General features: G+C 48.7%; 1 protein-coding gene across 1 annotated transcript; it reads right to left on the bottom strand.

Moving 5' to 3' along the window:
• Window positions 1–11,374: 11,374 nt before the first annotated feature.
• Window positions 11,375–12,397, bottom strand: LOC120931231 (paraneoplastic antigen Ma2 homolog). The gene has a single exon (XM_040342472.1). The coding sequence runs from the start codon at window positions 12,395–12,397 to the stop codon at window positions 11,375–11,377; it is 1,023 nt and encodes a 340-aa protein (XP_040198406.1).
• Between the last annotated feature and the right edge of the window lie 1,952 nt (window positions 12,398–14,349).

Genomic DNA, 14,349 nt, shown 5'->3' with positions numbered 1-14,349 from the left:
GGGGAGCAGTAAGACCCAAAAGAAACACCATAAAGGACTATTGCAGGGAGGGTTTGCTACCATATAGGTAGATTCAGGTAGATGGGCGCATATTTGGGCCGGCGTAACGCAACGTATATGCGCTACGCCGGCATAAGTCGGAGAGCAAATTTGATGATTCACAAAGCACTTGCTCTCCAATTTGCGCAGGCCGAACCTAAAATTGGAGGCTTAAGCCGGTGGAAGTGGAAGTGGGTGTGAACTTATGCAAATGATTGTCTGAGTGTGGTGCAGTGGCTTGCGCCCAGCCTAACTTCAACGGACCATGCGCAGTGATGTCTAAGTCGGAGCGCTTTCTTGTGCGCATGCGCGCATCTAGGTCGGCCGAACTTCCCGATGTACGCCGGCTTATTGGCTTGCGTCGAGCGCATAAATACGCCCAGACATGCGTCCGTCCGACACAAAATTACATCCTGCTTTCCCCCCCCTGAGCAAGGTAATTTTGCTGGTGACTTGCTTCTTTTTTCTGGACGATGGCTGCTCCCGTCAGCAAGAGGAAAAATAATTTTACTGCCCAGGAGAGGGCTATAATCATTTCTGGGATGGAGGAGTTTGATCAGTTCCTCCATGCTCCGGAAAGTAGGAATACCACCTGTGCCAGGAAGCAGGAGATCCTGGACACTATAGCCACTCGGGTCAATGCCCTTGGCAATGTCCCCCGCATTGCAAAGGACATAAATAAAAAAATAAATGATATGCGGCTCTGTGTGCGGGAGAAGCTGGCAAAAATCAATAAGCACCGGACTGGCACTGGGGGTGGACCACCCTGCGATGTCGAGCTGACCCCGGAGGATGAGAGGATCGCCCAGTGTCTGCATAAGGAGCAGGTGGAGGGAGTAGAGGGGTTTGATTCCCGGGAAGAGGTCTTGAGGACAGGTAAGTGTGTTTTATATTCCCTATCTGGTGTGTAGCATGTGTGGGTGGGGGAAGGGAACATGTGACAAGTGTGTGGGTCCCCCAACATGTGACTGCTTTATGTCATCCACAGATGTGCAGGAGGGGGCGGGCCCATCTGGTGTCGGTGGCCGTCCCACCACATCTTCAGAGGAGCAGCCTCAGCAAGACCCCCAAGATGATGCGGTGGAGGGGACTGTCCACACCTCTCCTCTTGAGGTGGTGGTGGAGGAATCTGTGGACCTAGGCCAGATCGGTCTGATTATAGAGGAGTCCATTCTGATGGTTGGGCCCTCTCACACCTCCACCCCCATGATGGGAAGCCCCTCTGCATCTCCCACCAGCAGGGGAACCACCTCAAGGGGCTCACCCTACACCCGCTCAGTCGCCTCTTCTGCCCCAAGAAAGGCGACCGGGAAGACGAGGGGTGTAGCGGTGAATGTCCAGGACCAAATTGCCCTGGATCAGAGCCAGCAGACCCGGCATATGGGGGAGATAGCCGGGCACCTCCAGCAGATGGCTCAGAATGCTGGCCAAATACGGGAGGCAGTGCAGGAGGTGAGCTGCAACAGCTCTGCAGTGGCCACCTGTGTGGTTGACCTGCAGGCCACCACTGCCAACCTGGTGACCAAGGCGGATAGCCTTATTGAGGCTTTAAACGCCAACACCGCTGCCATACAGGAGGAGGGGAGACGGAGGCAACGGAATGAGAGGGCTAACCTCACCCGCCAGCTGAGGATGCAGGCCCAAACAAATCTGGTACTCACCCGGATTGCTGTTGCCTTGGAGGGCAGGCAGCCGTCACCTGCCAGGACTGGCCCACCTGGGGATGAGCCACCTCCAGATGAAACCACCCCCCCACCCCAGGCTCCCCCGAGGCAGCTGAGGAGCCAAACAGGTGGCAGCAGGCGCAGCCAGCATTAGGGCCCTTTCACACGGAGCGGATCAGTAATGATCCGCTCCATGTGTCTCCATGTGTCTCCGCTGAGCTGGCAGCCGACAGGGCGGTCCCCGCACACTGTGCAGGGACCGCCCTGTGTTTCCTCCACTCTCCCCTATGGGGGATCGGAACGAACACGGACCGTATGTCCGTGTTCATCCAATCCGATCCGGCAGACGGAAGAAAAATAGGATTTCTTCCGTCTGCAAATGCGGATCTTTGCGGAGGCGGACAAATTACGGGTGTCAGCGCTGACACCCGTAATCACATAGGGACCCATGTATGTCCCGTTTTCACCCGCAAACGGACGGATGAAAATGCGGACATACGGTCCGCTAGTGTGAAAGGGCCCTTAGGGAGTAAAAGGCTCTGGGACTCAAAGGTTAAAGGGACACTAAAGGCAGAAATATATATTTTTTTAAATAACAAACATGTTATACTTACCTCCGCTGTGCAGTTCGTTTTGCACAGAGTGACCCGGATCCATGTCTTCTGGGGTCCCTCGGCGGCTGTCTTTGCCCCTCCTCGCAAAAGCTTTCCACGTTCATGCGAGCTCCCTCGCATGGTGGAAAGCTTTTGCGAGCGCGCTCCCGAGATACATCGGCGGCCATATCCGCCGACTGTATCACTCGGCCCGGCGCGCCGCGTCATCCGCTGTGATTGACAGCAGCGCCAGCCAATGGCTGTGCTGCTATCAAGCCCTCCCAGCCTAGCCAAACAACGGCCAGGCTGGGAACCGAACAAGATGACAAGCACGCGCCCGGGACTTTCAAGCGGTGAGGTAAGTAAAACAGGGGGCTCGGGGGGGGGGGGGGGCGTTGCTGTCAGATTTTTTTTAACTTAATGCATAGGATGCATTAAGGTAAAAAACTTTTACCTTTACAACCCCTTTAAAGTGGTTGTAAACCCACTTTTTTCACTTTTACCTACAGGTAAGCCTATAATAAGGCTTACTTGTAGGTATAAAGAATATCTCCTAAACCTGTACGGTTTAGGAGATATTCCCCTCGCAATGCGCCGCTGATTGCAGCGGCGCATGCGCAGGGGGGAATCCACGGCGAAAGGACCGGCAGCCGCCGGACCTTGCCGAATTTAAATCTCCCGCGCGCACGCGCGGAAGTGACGTCATCGCCGCTCCAGCCAATCACAGCGATGGAGCTGCGATACCCGGAAGACACGCCGGAGCAAGATGACATCTCGCTCGGCGTGGACCAGGTAAGTGTTCTTCATCTTGTTCCGAGGTAAGTATTTCATAATCAGCCAGTATGCGGTGCATACTGGCTGATTATGCCTTTTGCCTTGCAGGTTTGAAAAAAAAAAATGTTTATGCGGTTTACAACCGCTTTAAGATACTTGATTGTAATCTCTGTAATAATCATCTATTTATATTACTAAAAGAAGGATAAAAAAGTACCGTATGTTTTGCACCTTTGGGATTAAAAATGGATGTTTAAATACACATTAAAATTCGCATCTGATTACATTCCGCCCCACATATTTTCTATATATACACAAGGGTGGAATGTTGTGTTCCTATACAGATTTATAAACACTGAGAAGCAGTGTCAGGCCAGCGGTGGGCGTGGTTTTCCACATTGCATCAGCCCATTGGTTGAACAGACACACCTCCTTCCCAGCTGACAGAACAATAGGCTGCTATGTCTCCAGTGTTTCTCAGGCAGGGAGAGAGAGAGAGGGGTGTGTCTGTTGGTGTGTTAGTGACTCTTCACACAGCACACAGGGAGACAGACGTCACACAGAGGTCACTCATCAACCAGCCAGCAGATCTGATCCCTCCGCACTGTAAACTTAGGAAAAATAGTCTGGTGCTGGCTTATGTTGACGTGAGGATAGCTGAGCTCATGCAATTTACAATCTGATTACAGTAAAATAGTCTGAACACTTCTGAATTTTTATTCTGTTGTAAGAGAATTTTCGATATGACATTAGCATGCAAAAAAAAAACAATTCGTCCAATAATCTCATTGTGTGTACCTGGCATTAGGTGGGCCCTGCTTGTGCGAGTTTACAATCTATAGGGGAGGTGACACAAAAGGTAATAACTTTGGGGAATGAGTTGATGGAGACAGTAAAAGTAGAGTTTAGTAGGTATAGTTTGTGTGTGATAAGTAGTCAACCCCAGAATCAATGTAATGCTATATTGCAGCACCAACATCCCCATAAAAACATATAAGGTACAAAATAGAGGGGATGGGACTTTATAGGTGCATCTAGTACTTATTTCACCTATAAAGGTCCCATCCCCTCTATTTTGTACCTTTAGTAGGTAGAAGTAGGAAAGAGTAGGAGATAGCTGGACAAATTGAGGAAGGGAGATCCAGAGGAGGGGAGAGGTTTTGGAGAAGTCCTGGAGGACAACAGGCAGAGAGTTGACGAGGAACCTGGAGAACAGAGGATCGTGAGAGGAGCAGAGAGGATGGTTTGGGTGAAAATTTTGAGATTTGGTTGGTGACGTAGCTGGGTGCAGAGACAGGCAATGCTTTGTAAGTTGTTGTATTTAGAAATGTAATGTTCGACACTATAAGGCCTTGTTCAGAGGGGCATATCTAAGTGTTAATTCGTGTAAGGGGTCATGCTTGTCCACAGTAGATGCCCAGATGTTCTGTGAATCCCTGTGCAGGCAGTCCCATTCATGCCTATTGGGTTGCAGCAGCTGTACGGACACAGTCATTGGTTCCAACTTGACATCAATGTGGGTGCGAGTGTTTGTTTCCGAATATAGACAGTGGGGTAGATTCAGGTACGAGCACGCACTGCTACGGCGGCGCAGCGTACCATTTTTACGCTACGCCTCCGTAAATTACTGGAGCTACGCTTCATTCACGAACCATTTGCTCCGTAATTTGCGGCGGCGTTTCGTAAAAGGGGCCGGCGTAAGCGCGCGTAATTTAAATGATCCCGTAGGGGGCGTGGATCATTTAAATTAGGCGCGTTCCCTGCGCCGAATGTACTGCACATGCTCCGTCGGGAAAATTTCCCGACGTGCATTGCGGTAAATGACGGCGCAAGGACGTCATTTGCTTCGACGTGAACGTAAATGGCGTCCAGCGCCATTCACGATCCACTTACGCAAACGACGCAAATTTCGAAAATCGCGACGCAGGAACGACGTCCATACTTACCATTGGCTGCGCCTCCTAATAGCAGGAGCAGCCTTACGACGGAAGCGACGTACGCAAACGACATAAAACTCGAACGCCGGGCGCGCCTACGTTTGTGAATCAGCGTGAGTATGCAATTTGCATACTCTACGCTGACCACTACGGGAACGCCACCTAGCGGCCAGCGTCAGATTGCACCCTAAGATACGACGGCATAAAAGCCTTATGCCAGTCGTATCTTAGGCTACAGTCGGCGTATCGAGCTTTCTGAATACAGAAAGTTGATACGCCGGCGCTACTTAGCAATTACGCTGCGTATCTATGTATATGCAGGCGTAATTGCTTCCTGAATCTACCCCAGTGTGAGTTAGAGGACCCACACTAGGCTTGCCACCTTTTCAAACCCGAACATTTTAGTGGCGTACGGCAATTTTTATTTATAGTATAAACTATACATATATTTTGCTATTAAATAGCATTTCTAATCATATGAAGTTAATAACAAGAGTCCCCCTTTACATCAGAGTCCACAGAGTTCCCCTTTTACATCAGAATCCGAAGAGTTCCCCTTTTACATCAGAATCCGCAGAGTTCCCCTTTTACATCAGAACCTGCAGAGTTTTTCTTTTATATTTGAACTCGCAGGGTTCCCTTTCACTGTAAGAGGGGACTCTGCAGACTCTGATGTAAGGGAGAACTCTGGGGACTCTGACATAAGGGATGCTCTGGGAACCCTGATTTAAGGGGGAACACTGGGAACTCTGATGTACGGAGAAGACTCTGATGTAAGGAGAAACACTGTGGCCTCTGGTGTAAAGGTAAACTCTGATGTAAGGGGTGCTCTAAGAACCCTGATTTGCCTTATGTTGCGTACACACGATCAGGCCTTTGCCCGGCCAAATCACATCGGAATTCCGATGGAATGCCATCGGAAAAATATAAAACATGTTCTATATCTAAAGTCTGATGCAATTCATCAGAATTTCTGATGAAAAAACACAGATGGGGCTACACACGATCGGAAAATCCGATGGAAAAAGTCCATCAGACTGTACGGGGCATTAGTGTACTCACTCAGAGGCAGGAGAAAGAAGGGGGCAGACTTCAGTCCCAAACAGGGATGGATGGTGAGCTCACTTACCCCTTAGCAGTCAGCACTTCTCATTCAGAAGTATCTGAGGCTGCTGGACTTCAAATTTCAGGCCCCAACTTTCCTTTTCCTGAGGCACAGTGCAGGGGATTGGAGTGTGGGCAGACACAGAGGGGGGGGGGGGGGGAGAGGTGCAGGTCAAGCCCTCTCTACTCTCCCCTCTCTGTGTGTGTGTGTGTATTGAGGGGGGGGGGGGACTGTTAGTGCTGGCTTTGGACAGTGTGAAAAAAGTGTAACAGACACTCTCAGCTTAGACAACTACAAAGCCGCCAGTCAGTGCGATTTCATGTGCGGCTTGCTGACATCTGTACGATTTCATGCACAGATATCAATGCTAGTCGCACATTAAATCGCTAAAAATAGTGGAAGAACCTTTTTCAAATTAGTGCAGGTCGGAGTAGCACCGAAGTGAAGTTTAATAAGCACAAATAGAATGCGACTTGTCATGCGATTCTGAACAGTCAAATCGCATGACAAGTCACACCAGTGTGAACGGGGGCTTAATCTGAGATTTTGCATTTTTTGGTCCCCCCATACCCACATTTTTTCATAGTTACATAGTAGGTGAGGTTGAAAAAAGACACAAGTTCCTCAAGTCCAACCTATGTGTGCGATTATATGTCAATATTACTGTAGCGGCCCCATTGGCTTTGAATAAATAAAGAGAGGAGAGCTTCTGATGGGTGTGTAGCGCTCACCCCCGAAGGAGCCGCTGAATTATCGGGTCTTCTGTCTCACCTCTGTGACACACCACAAACAATGAATCCACAGCACACCAGCACACCTTGTGAAGCTTTATAACAGATTTAATAACTGTGGGATAGATCAAAAGCCCTTAATGTCTCCCCACTAATATAATACAACTAATAACAGGATGAGATAATACATTTAGATTGAATGCAATGAACAGTAATATATATATATATATATATATACTTAGCGGTATCTACCCCACCCTAAACTACTGGCCAGTAGTACTGTCCTAGGCTAGCCAACGTTGGGGCCCTGGTGTAGGAAGTACACTTGTTGCAATGGCCAAAGGCCGCTCACCACTTCTAGTGTCTCTTTGGTAAAGGAGGATGATTGTCTGCGGAAGCGAATGTCCCTCTCTCCTCAGACCGACGTCTGTGAAATGGATGCAGTCTTTTAAAGCCTCCGGCAGGACATCTCAGATCGTCTAGGGGCCGTCCGGGGAATCTGGCAATAACCTCCGTCAGCTCCACTCACTCAGTTGGGCAAGCTGGATTACTCCGGTGGCTGGATCGGCCCTGCGACCAGGCCTCAGTTTCATCGCTCAAAACACAGTCTCTCTCTGTTTCAGTAGACGAACATCAGTCTCTCCAAGCACTACTGCATAGAGCCTGTGTCTCAGTGGCAAACACACAGCTCTGACACAAACCGTCTTAAATCACCCTGTGATGCAGTTCTGTGTTGCCTGGGTCCTTGTTCCAGACTCCCTCTCCTCACTACTTCCTCCTGACTCCCCTCTCTCCCGGAACTTCCTGTCTCACAGCCTCCTGGGAAATGCAGTTATCCAGCCCCTTGCTGTAGAAATGTATCTCTATGTCTGTTCTGTACTGCAGCCTCCAAATCTGTGCTCTCTGGCTCCACCTGCTGCAATATATATATATATATATATATATATATATATATCTACATCCTCTTAAATGGCTGAAAATCACAACAGGGCTACATTCTCCCCCTACTTAAAGTCTTTGGGGTCCCCCCCAAAGGGTAAACTGTATTTGTAAGTTCTACAGACAATATATACAGTATGAAAGGCACATATAAAGTTTATACTAGACCATCTGAATACCTTTACTGCGCATAGATAGATGCAGTCTATGACAATGTCTAGCAAGTGGAGGGGGCAGAGGAACACTCCACCAAGGTGTGCTGATGGTCGGGATTGGACACAAGTCCTTTGATACCTCTGTGGTTAGGGTGGACACTTTGGGTGATCTGCGTACAGTAGTGATAGCTTCCTCTGTGCTGTTCCCTGGTGAGTCATAAGTGAGTCTCTGAGGAGGTCGCACCAGTCGTTTGGACCTTGATTCTAGAAACCCGGATGGGCCTTCATCTGCTGAGTCCTCTTCTACTTGCTGTGTTAACTGAGGGAATTCAGTTTCCTTTTCAACTGGCTGAACAGGGGCATCTTCTAGCACTGAGGTTTCCGGCAAGAGACTTTCCACTTGAGAGGGTACAGAATTATCCTTGTTTGCTTGAGGCACAAATTCAGGGGCATCTGGTCTCAGATTGCTCAAATCCGGCTCAGGAGTCATAATAGTTGGATGAACATCCATAGGTTCAGATGGCCACATCCAACTCGGACACACATCTTCCTCATCGCTGTCGTCCTCACTTTCTCTTGTAGAAGGTGGCTGTTGGGACCGAGTAACAGGTGCTTGACGGGATCTGGATGGAATGGGTGAAGGAGACTCATCTCTATCTGGTACCCGCACAGCTTCATTCAGAGGTAGGAGATGATTCCGATGCCAATTCTTCAGTGGCCCGGTCTTTCCCTCTGGTCGAATCTGGTACACTGGCAGGCCAGGCAATTGTTTACAGACGATGTAGATCTGAGAGCTCCATCTATCAGCTAGTTTGTGCCTGGCCGAAGCACCCAAATTTCTCAATAGAACTCGATCACCTGGCTGTAGATCCTGTACCCGAACCCTCAAGTCATAGTTCCGTTTGTTTCTTTGTTCTCTACTCCCGGATGTCAAACGGGCCTTCTCAAATGCAGAAGCCAGGTTTCTCCTCAGTCTATCCACATAACCCTGGTGAGAGGCAATAGACGTCTGGTCAAGGGAGAGGCCAAAAGCTAAATCTACTGGTAATCGGGCTTCTCTTCCAAACATGAGGCGGTACGGTGAGTATCCTGTAACATCACTTTCTGTGCTATTGTAAGCATGCACAATGGTAGAGATATGCCGACTCCAGTGCTGTTTCTCCCTGATCGACAGTGTTCCCAACATATTGAGTATAGTCCGATTGAATCTCTCCGGTTGTGCATCACCCTGGGGGTGATAGGGGGAGGTTCTTGACTTCTGAATCCCCAATAGATCCAAGAGCTGCCTGATGAGTCGACTTTCAAAGTCTCTGCCTTCATCAGAATGGATCCTCTGAGGTAGACCATAATGAACAAAGAACTTTTCTACTAGGACTTTGGCTACAGTAGGAGCACGTTGATCTTTGGTTGGAAAAGCTTGAGCATAACGGGTAAAGTGGTCTGTCACCACTAGGATATTTCCCTGTCCACTAGTGTCAGGCTCTAAGCACAGGAAGTCAATACACACCAGGTCCATAGGCCCTTGACTCTGCAGATGGCTCATTGGAGCAGTCCTAGAAGGCCTTGGGGCATTCTATTAAACTCAAAGAATCCCAGTGGACAGATGAAAGCAGTCTTCTCTTTATCTTCAGGATGCATGGGTATCTGGTGATATCCACTTCTCAGGTCAAGTACACTAAACCACTTTGCTCCTGACAGACACTGTAAGGCATCTTCTATTCGAGGAGTAGTGTATTGGTCGGGAATGGTTCTTTGGTTGAGTGTGCAGTAGTCTATGCACAAACGGATGGAACCGTTTTTCTTGCGAACTACCACGATGGGTGAGGCATAAGGACTCCTGGATTCTTGGATTATCCTGGTCCTTTTCAATTCAGCCAGCTGTTCCCTTAGGTCATCTAGATCTCCCAATGGGACTCGCCGTGACCTTTCTCGAAAGGGCTTGTCATCTTGGAGGCGAACGCGGTGCTGAGTGCTCCTAGCACACCCCACATCAAACTCATCCTTGGAGAATAAATCTTGCCACTTGAGGAGCTGAGACTGAATTCGCTTCTTCCACTCAGGCGAGATAGGGGCATCTTTAGGATAGAATCGTTCAGCTTGGATCTCTCTGTCTACTCCCTCTATCAATTCAGTGGGTGAGAGGGGTGTGGCAGTGGCCACTTGTCCAATCGGCATCCGTGCCTTCAAGGTCACTGGGGAGTCTGACACATTGCATACACTTACAGAGACTCTCCCACGGGCCCGCTGTAGAGCTCTGATGGATATTATCTCAGGCACCAATTCCACTCCAGATCTCTTCATATTTCTGGGATCAGTTTCCAGGACCACATAGGGGCCTGGTTGTGACCAATTCAACTTGACTGAGGCCCGGAAACTAGTCATTTCGCCTGGCTGTAAGACCTTCTCTGCTCTTTCTAATCTCCAAAGCCGTCCCACTTCTGCAGGGGCCCTCTGTTCTTGAATAATCCGCTGGTAGATTGGCCGCAACATCGGGTGCATCTCCTCTGAAGTAGAACTCTCTTCCGTCACTAATGGAGTTATAAGGCGTCTCACCAAGTCAGTATTTGTTCCCACAATCATAGAACTTCGATTAGCTCCTGGTGGGCGGGGACATACAATGGCTAAGGCGTCACAGACCCCTGGTTGTCCAACAGTTGCCGAACTGAACTCCAGCTTCACTTGTAGACACCCATCATATGGAAGCTTCTGAGTCCCAATACCCCAGATTTCGAGATCCTCTAACTCCATCAGGGGTAGATGCTTCAAATGCTTCTGGTAGAAGTCCCGGTAAATCAGTGTTACTTGAGCACCTGAATCGAGGAGAGCCTTCGTGTAAACCCCTTCTACTTGAACTGGGATAATGGGTGAAGGGCCTATCAACTGGTCAGGGAACTTCTTCGGAGTAGTAGAAGGCATAGACCCAGTCGGCTGCACTCTAGCCCTCTTCCTCGCTTGTGGTGGTTGTTTTCTTCCCCCTTCCGGGTGTTTAGGTTGTGGGTGTGCCTTGCCTCCCTCTGACACAGGACCAGACGCCAGGGGAGGGGATCTTTTTGTCGTAGCAGGTGAGGCTCTGGGTAAAGACTTGGGCCTCTTATTGGTATCCTGGGAATCAGAGCAGTCTTCAGTAGTTGGGCACCCAGTTTGCTCCCTCACTGGGGCCCTCTGTAGTTTCCGGTCGATAACTTCCTCTTGAATTCGATGGGCTCGGACAGGTATTTCGGTAATGACCCACTCCTCCGCAATTATAGCAGATGTTTGACGGTTTCTTGATAGGCACCACCTGAGTAGTAGATTCAGGAACTGGTTCTGAAGTGACTTTTTCAAGGGGCGACTTGACACCTGCAGACAATAGGGTTAGCATTTGCGTCAGCTGGGAAACTTGAGCCTTTAATTTCTCCACTTCTGAATTCCCATTCGACACATTGAGCGTTCGAACCTCAGCAGGAAACTGTAAATCCTGAGCCCTTCTTTTTCTCCTCTAGGATAGCCTCTTCCTCCCTTACCATCTTAATGAGATCAGAGTATCGCAAAGAGGTACCCCCTTGTAAGGTCTTCAACTGGATCCAGATAGGATCGGAACTCAGAGCGCCTCTCAGGATCTGTTTCATTCTAACTTGATCCATATCCCTGGCTTCTATTCCTTTCTTTAGTACAATCTGGTATAGCATTTTGTTTAGTCGTCGAATATACTCGGAAAGCTGCTCAGTTTCCCGTTGAAACATGTGTTCAAATAGGAAGATTAGATCTGTAGCTTTCTCTGTGCGCCCAAACTCATCTTGTAGCATGCGAAGATAGTCATATGCTGTACAAGACTCCTGACTGAATTTAAAATTTCGGATGGCTTCTGCTGCAACGCCTTTCAGACTTTCAGTAATGCGTTGTTTCTTTTGAGCCTCTGGAACATCCCATTCTTCCAGTGCTTGCATAGCCTGTTCCATCCAGGTTTCATACTCTTCTTCTCCAGGAGGTACAGGCTGCACTCCAGAAGAAATTCTCAACTTCCTGTAGCCATAGTTCACAGATGGCGAGGACATTTTTCTAATGCTCTCTACCAGTTTTCCTATGTCCATGAAGAAGGAAGCTGGGGGGTAGTTAGTGGTTGGTACAGAAGTGGTAGTTACTTCCACTGTGTCTGACATGGTCTGGCTTGGTCCCTCCAGACAACTTGCTGAGGTGAGTAGAGGGAATAACCGTGCTTTAACTTCTCCGGCTAGCTGGATGCTATCACCCTGGAAGCAGGTTGGGACTCCTTTCTTCCATTCTAGTAGGGCATAGGTATGGGAGACTTTTTGATCTATTTTCGTGTCTATTACAAACACTTTCTGGTCAGGTGCTAGTGTAGTTACTGCTTGACGGATCTGTTCCTCTGTCCATTTGTCAGCAGGAATGTCCATTACTATACTCAGCCCTAATTGGCCATTTTGTTCTTTGCACCACTCTGCTGTGGTGTTTGGATCCATTGCTGGCTCGTTTGTGCGGTTATCACTTTGCGAGAGGTATCAGAAGAAATCCCGGACGAGGCCCCCACGTGTAGCGCTCACCCCCGAAGGAGCCGCTGAATTATCGGGTCTTCTGTCTCACCTCTGTGACACACCACAAACAATGAATCCACAGCACACCAGCACACCTTGTGAAGCTTTATAACAGATTTAATAACTGTGGGATAGAGCAAAAGCCCTTAATGTCTCACCACTAATATAATACAACTAATAACAGGATGAGATAATACATTTAGATTGAATGCAATGAACAGTAATATATATATATATATACTTAGCGGTATCTACCCCACCCTAAACTACTGGCCAGTAGTACTGTCCTAGGCTAGCCAACGTTGGGGCCCTGGTGTAGGAAGTACACTTGTTGCAATGGCCAAAGGCCGCTCACCACTTCTAGTGTCTCTTTGGGAAAGGAGGATGATTGTCTGCGGAAGCGAATGTCCCTCTCTCCTCAGACCGACGTCTGTGAAATGGATGCAGTCTTTTAAAGCCTCCGGCAGGACATCTCAGATCGTCTAGGGGCCGTCTGGGGAATCTGGCAATAACCTCCGTCAGCTCCACTCACTCAGTTGGGCAAGCTGGATTACTCCGGTGGCTGGATCGGCCCTGCGACCAGGCCTCAGTTCGATCGCTCAAAACACAGTCTCTCTCTGTTTCAGTAGACGAACATCAGTCTCTCCAAGCACTACTGCATAGAGCCTGTGTCTCAGTGGCAAACACACAGCTCTGACACAAACCGTCTTAAATCACCCTGTGATGCAGTTCTGTGTTGCCTGGGTCCTTGTTCCAGACTCCCTCTCCTCACTACTTCCTCCTGACTCCCCTCTCTCCCGGAACTTCCTGTCTCACAGCCTCCTGGGAAATGCAGTTATCCAGCCCCTTGCTGTAGAAATGTATCTCTATGTCTGTTCTGTACTGCAGCCTCCAAATCTGTGCTCTCTGGCTCCACCTGCTGCAATATATATATATATATATCTACATCCTCTTAAATGGCTGAAAATCACAACAGGGCTACAGGTGCTATACTTTTATTTATTTTGCCTCAAAGGTTAATCTTTAAACTCCTTAAACGCTATAAGCACCATTTGCACTGTGAAAACTGTAAAATGACATACAATACATTAGTTTACAGAAATCACCAAAAAGGGGGTTACAACAGAATTAAAAATGTGGAGTTACAAAGTGGTGTTAAGTTATCTATACACATATATCTAAATTTACATTAACATCTAAGGTAGGGGTCTCCAAACTGCGGCCCAAGGGCCAGATGTGGCCCTTTGGTAGCCTTTATCCGGCCCTTGGAGCACTATTATTCCCACTCACACCAACAATGGGGCATTTTTTCTTCTATGGATACCAATGATGGGATACTATTCCTTCTACTATAGTAAGGTGACCAGATTTTTTAAATGAAATCCAGGGACATATTTTTTCTTTACTAGTAATGGCAACAATCAGCGACTCTCTGCCCGTCGCTGCCCCCCCCCCCCCTCACAGCCTCTCAAGTCTTACTCTTCGGGCCCCGGCTACTACTGGATGGGGAGCGGAGGAAGATCACTCCGCCAGGGAAGGCAAGGAGATAGGCAGGTGGCTGGCCGGGACTTTTAATTCTGCACTGATTTTCTTTGAAATTGCCCCTGCCCCCTCTTAAATCCAATCCGGGGACAAAACCAGGGACAGACTTGGTCCGGGGACAGTGTCCTCAATCACGGGACTGTCCCCTGAAACTGGGGATGTCTGGTCACCCTATAATATAGGGGCACCACTCCTATTGACCACCAACACTGAGGCCATGTTTATTCTCACTGATGATGGGCCCATGACATTTTCTGCCCCTGTTGGCCACAATCCGGCCCCCCTAAAGTCTGAAGGAAAATAAACTGGCCCTTTGTTTGAAAAGTTTGGAGACCCCT

This window comes from Rana temporaria, chromosome 1 (genome assembly GCF_905171775.1).
Source record: "Rana temporaria chromosome 1, aRanTem1.1, whole genome shotgun sequence".
NCBI lineage: Eukaryota > Metazoa > Chordata > Amphibia > Anura > Ranidae > Rana > Rana temporaria.
This window is presented reverse-complemented; position numbering and strand designations above follow the sequence as displayed.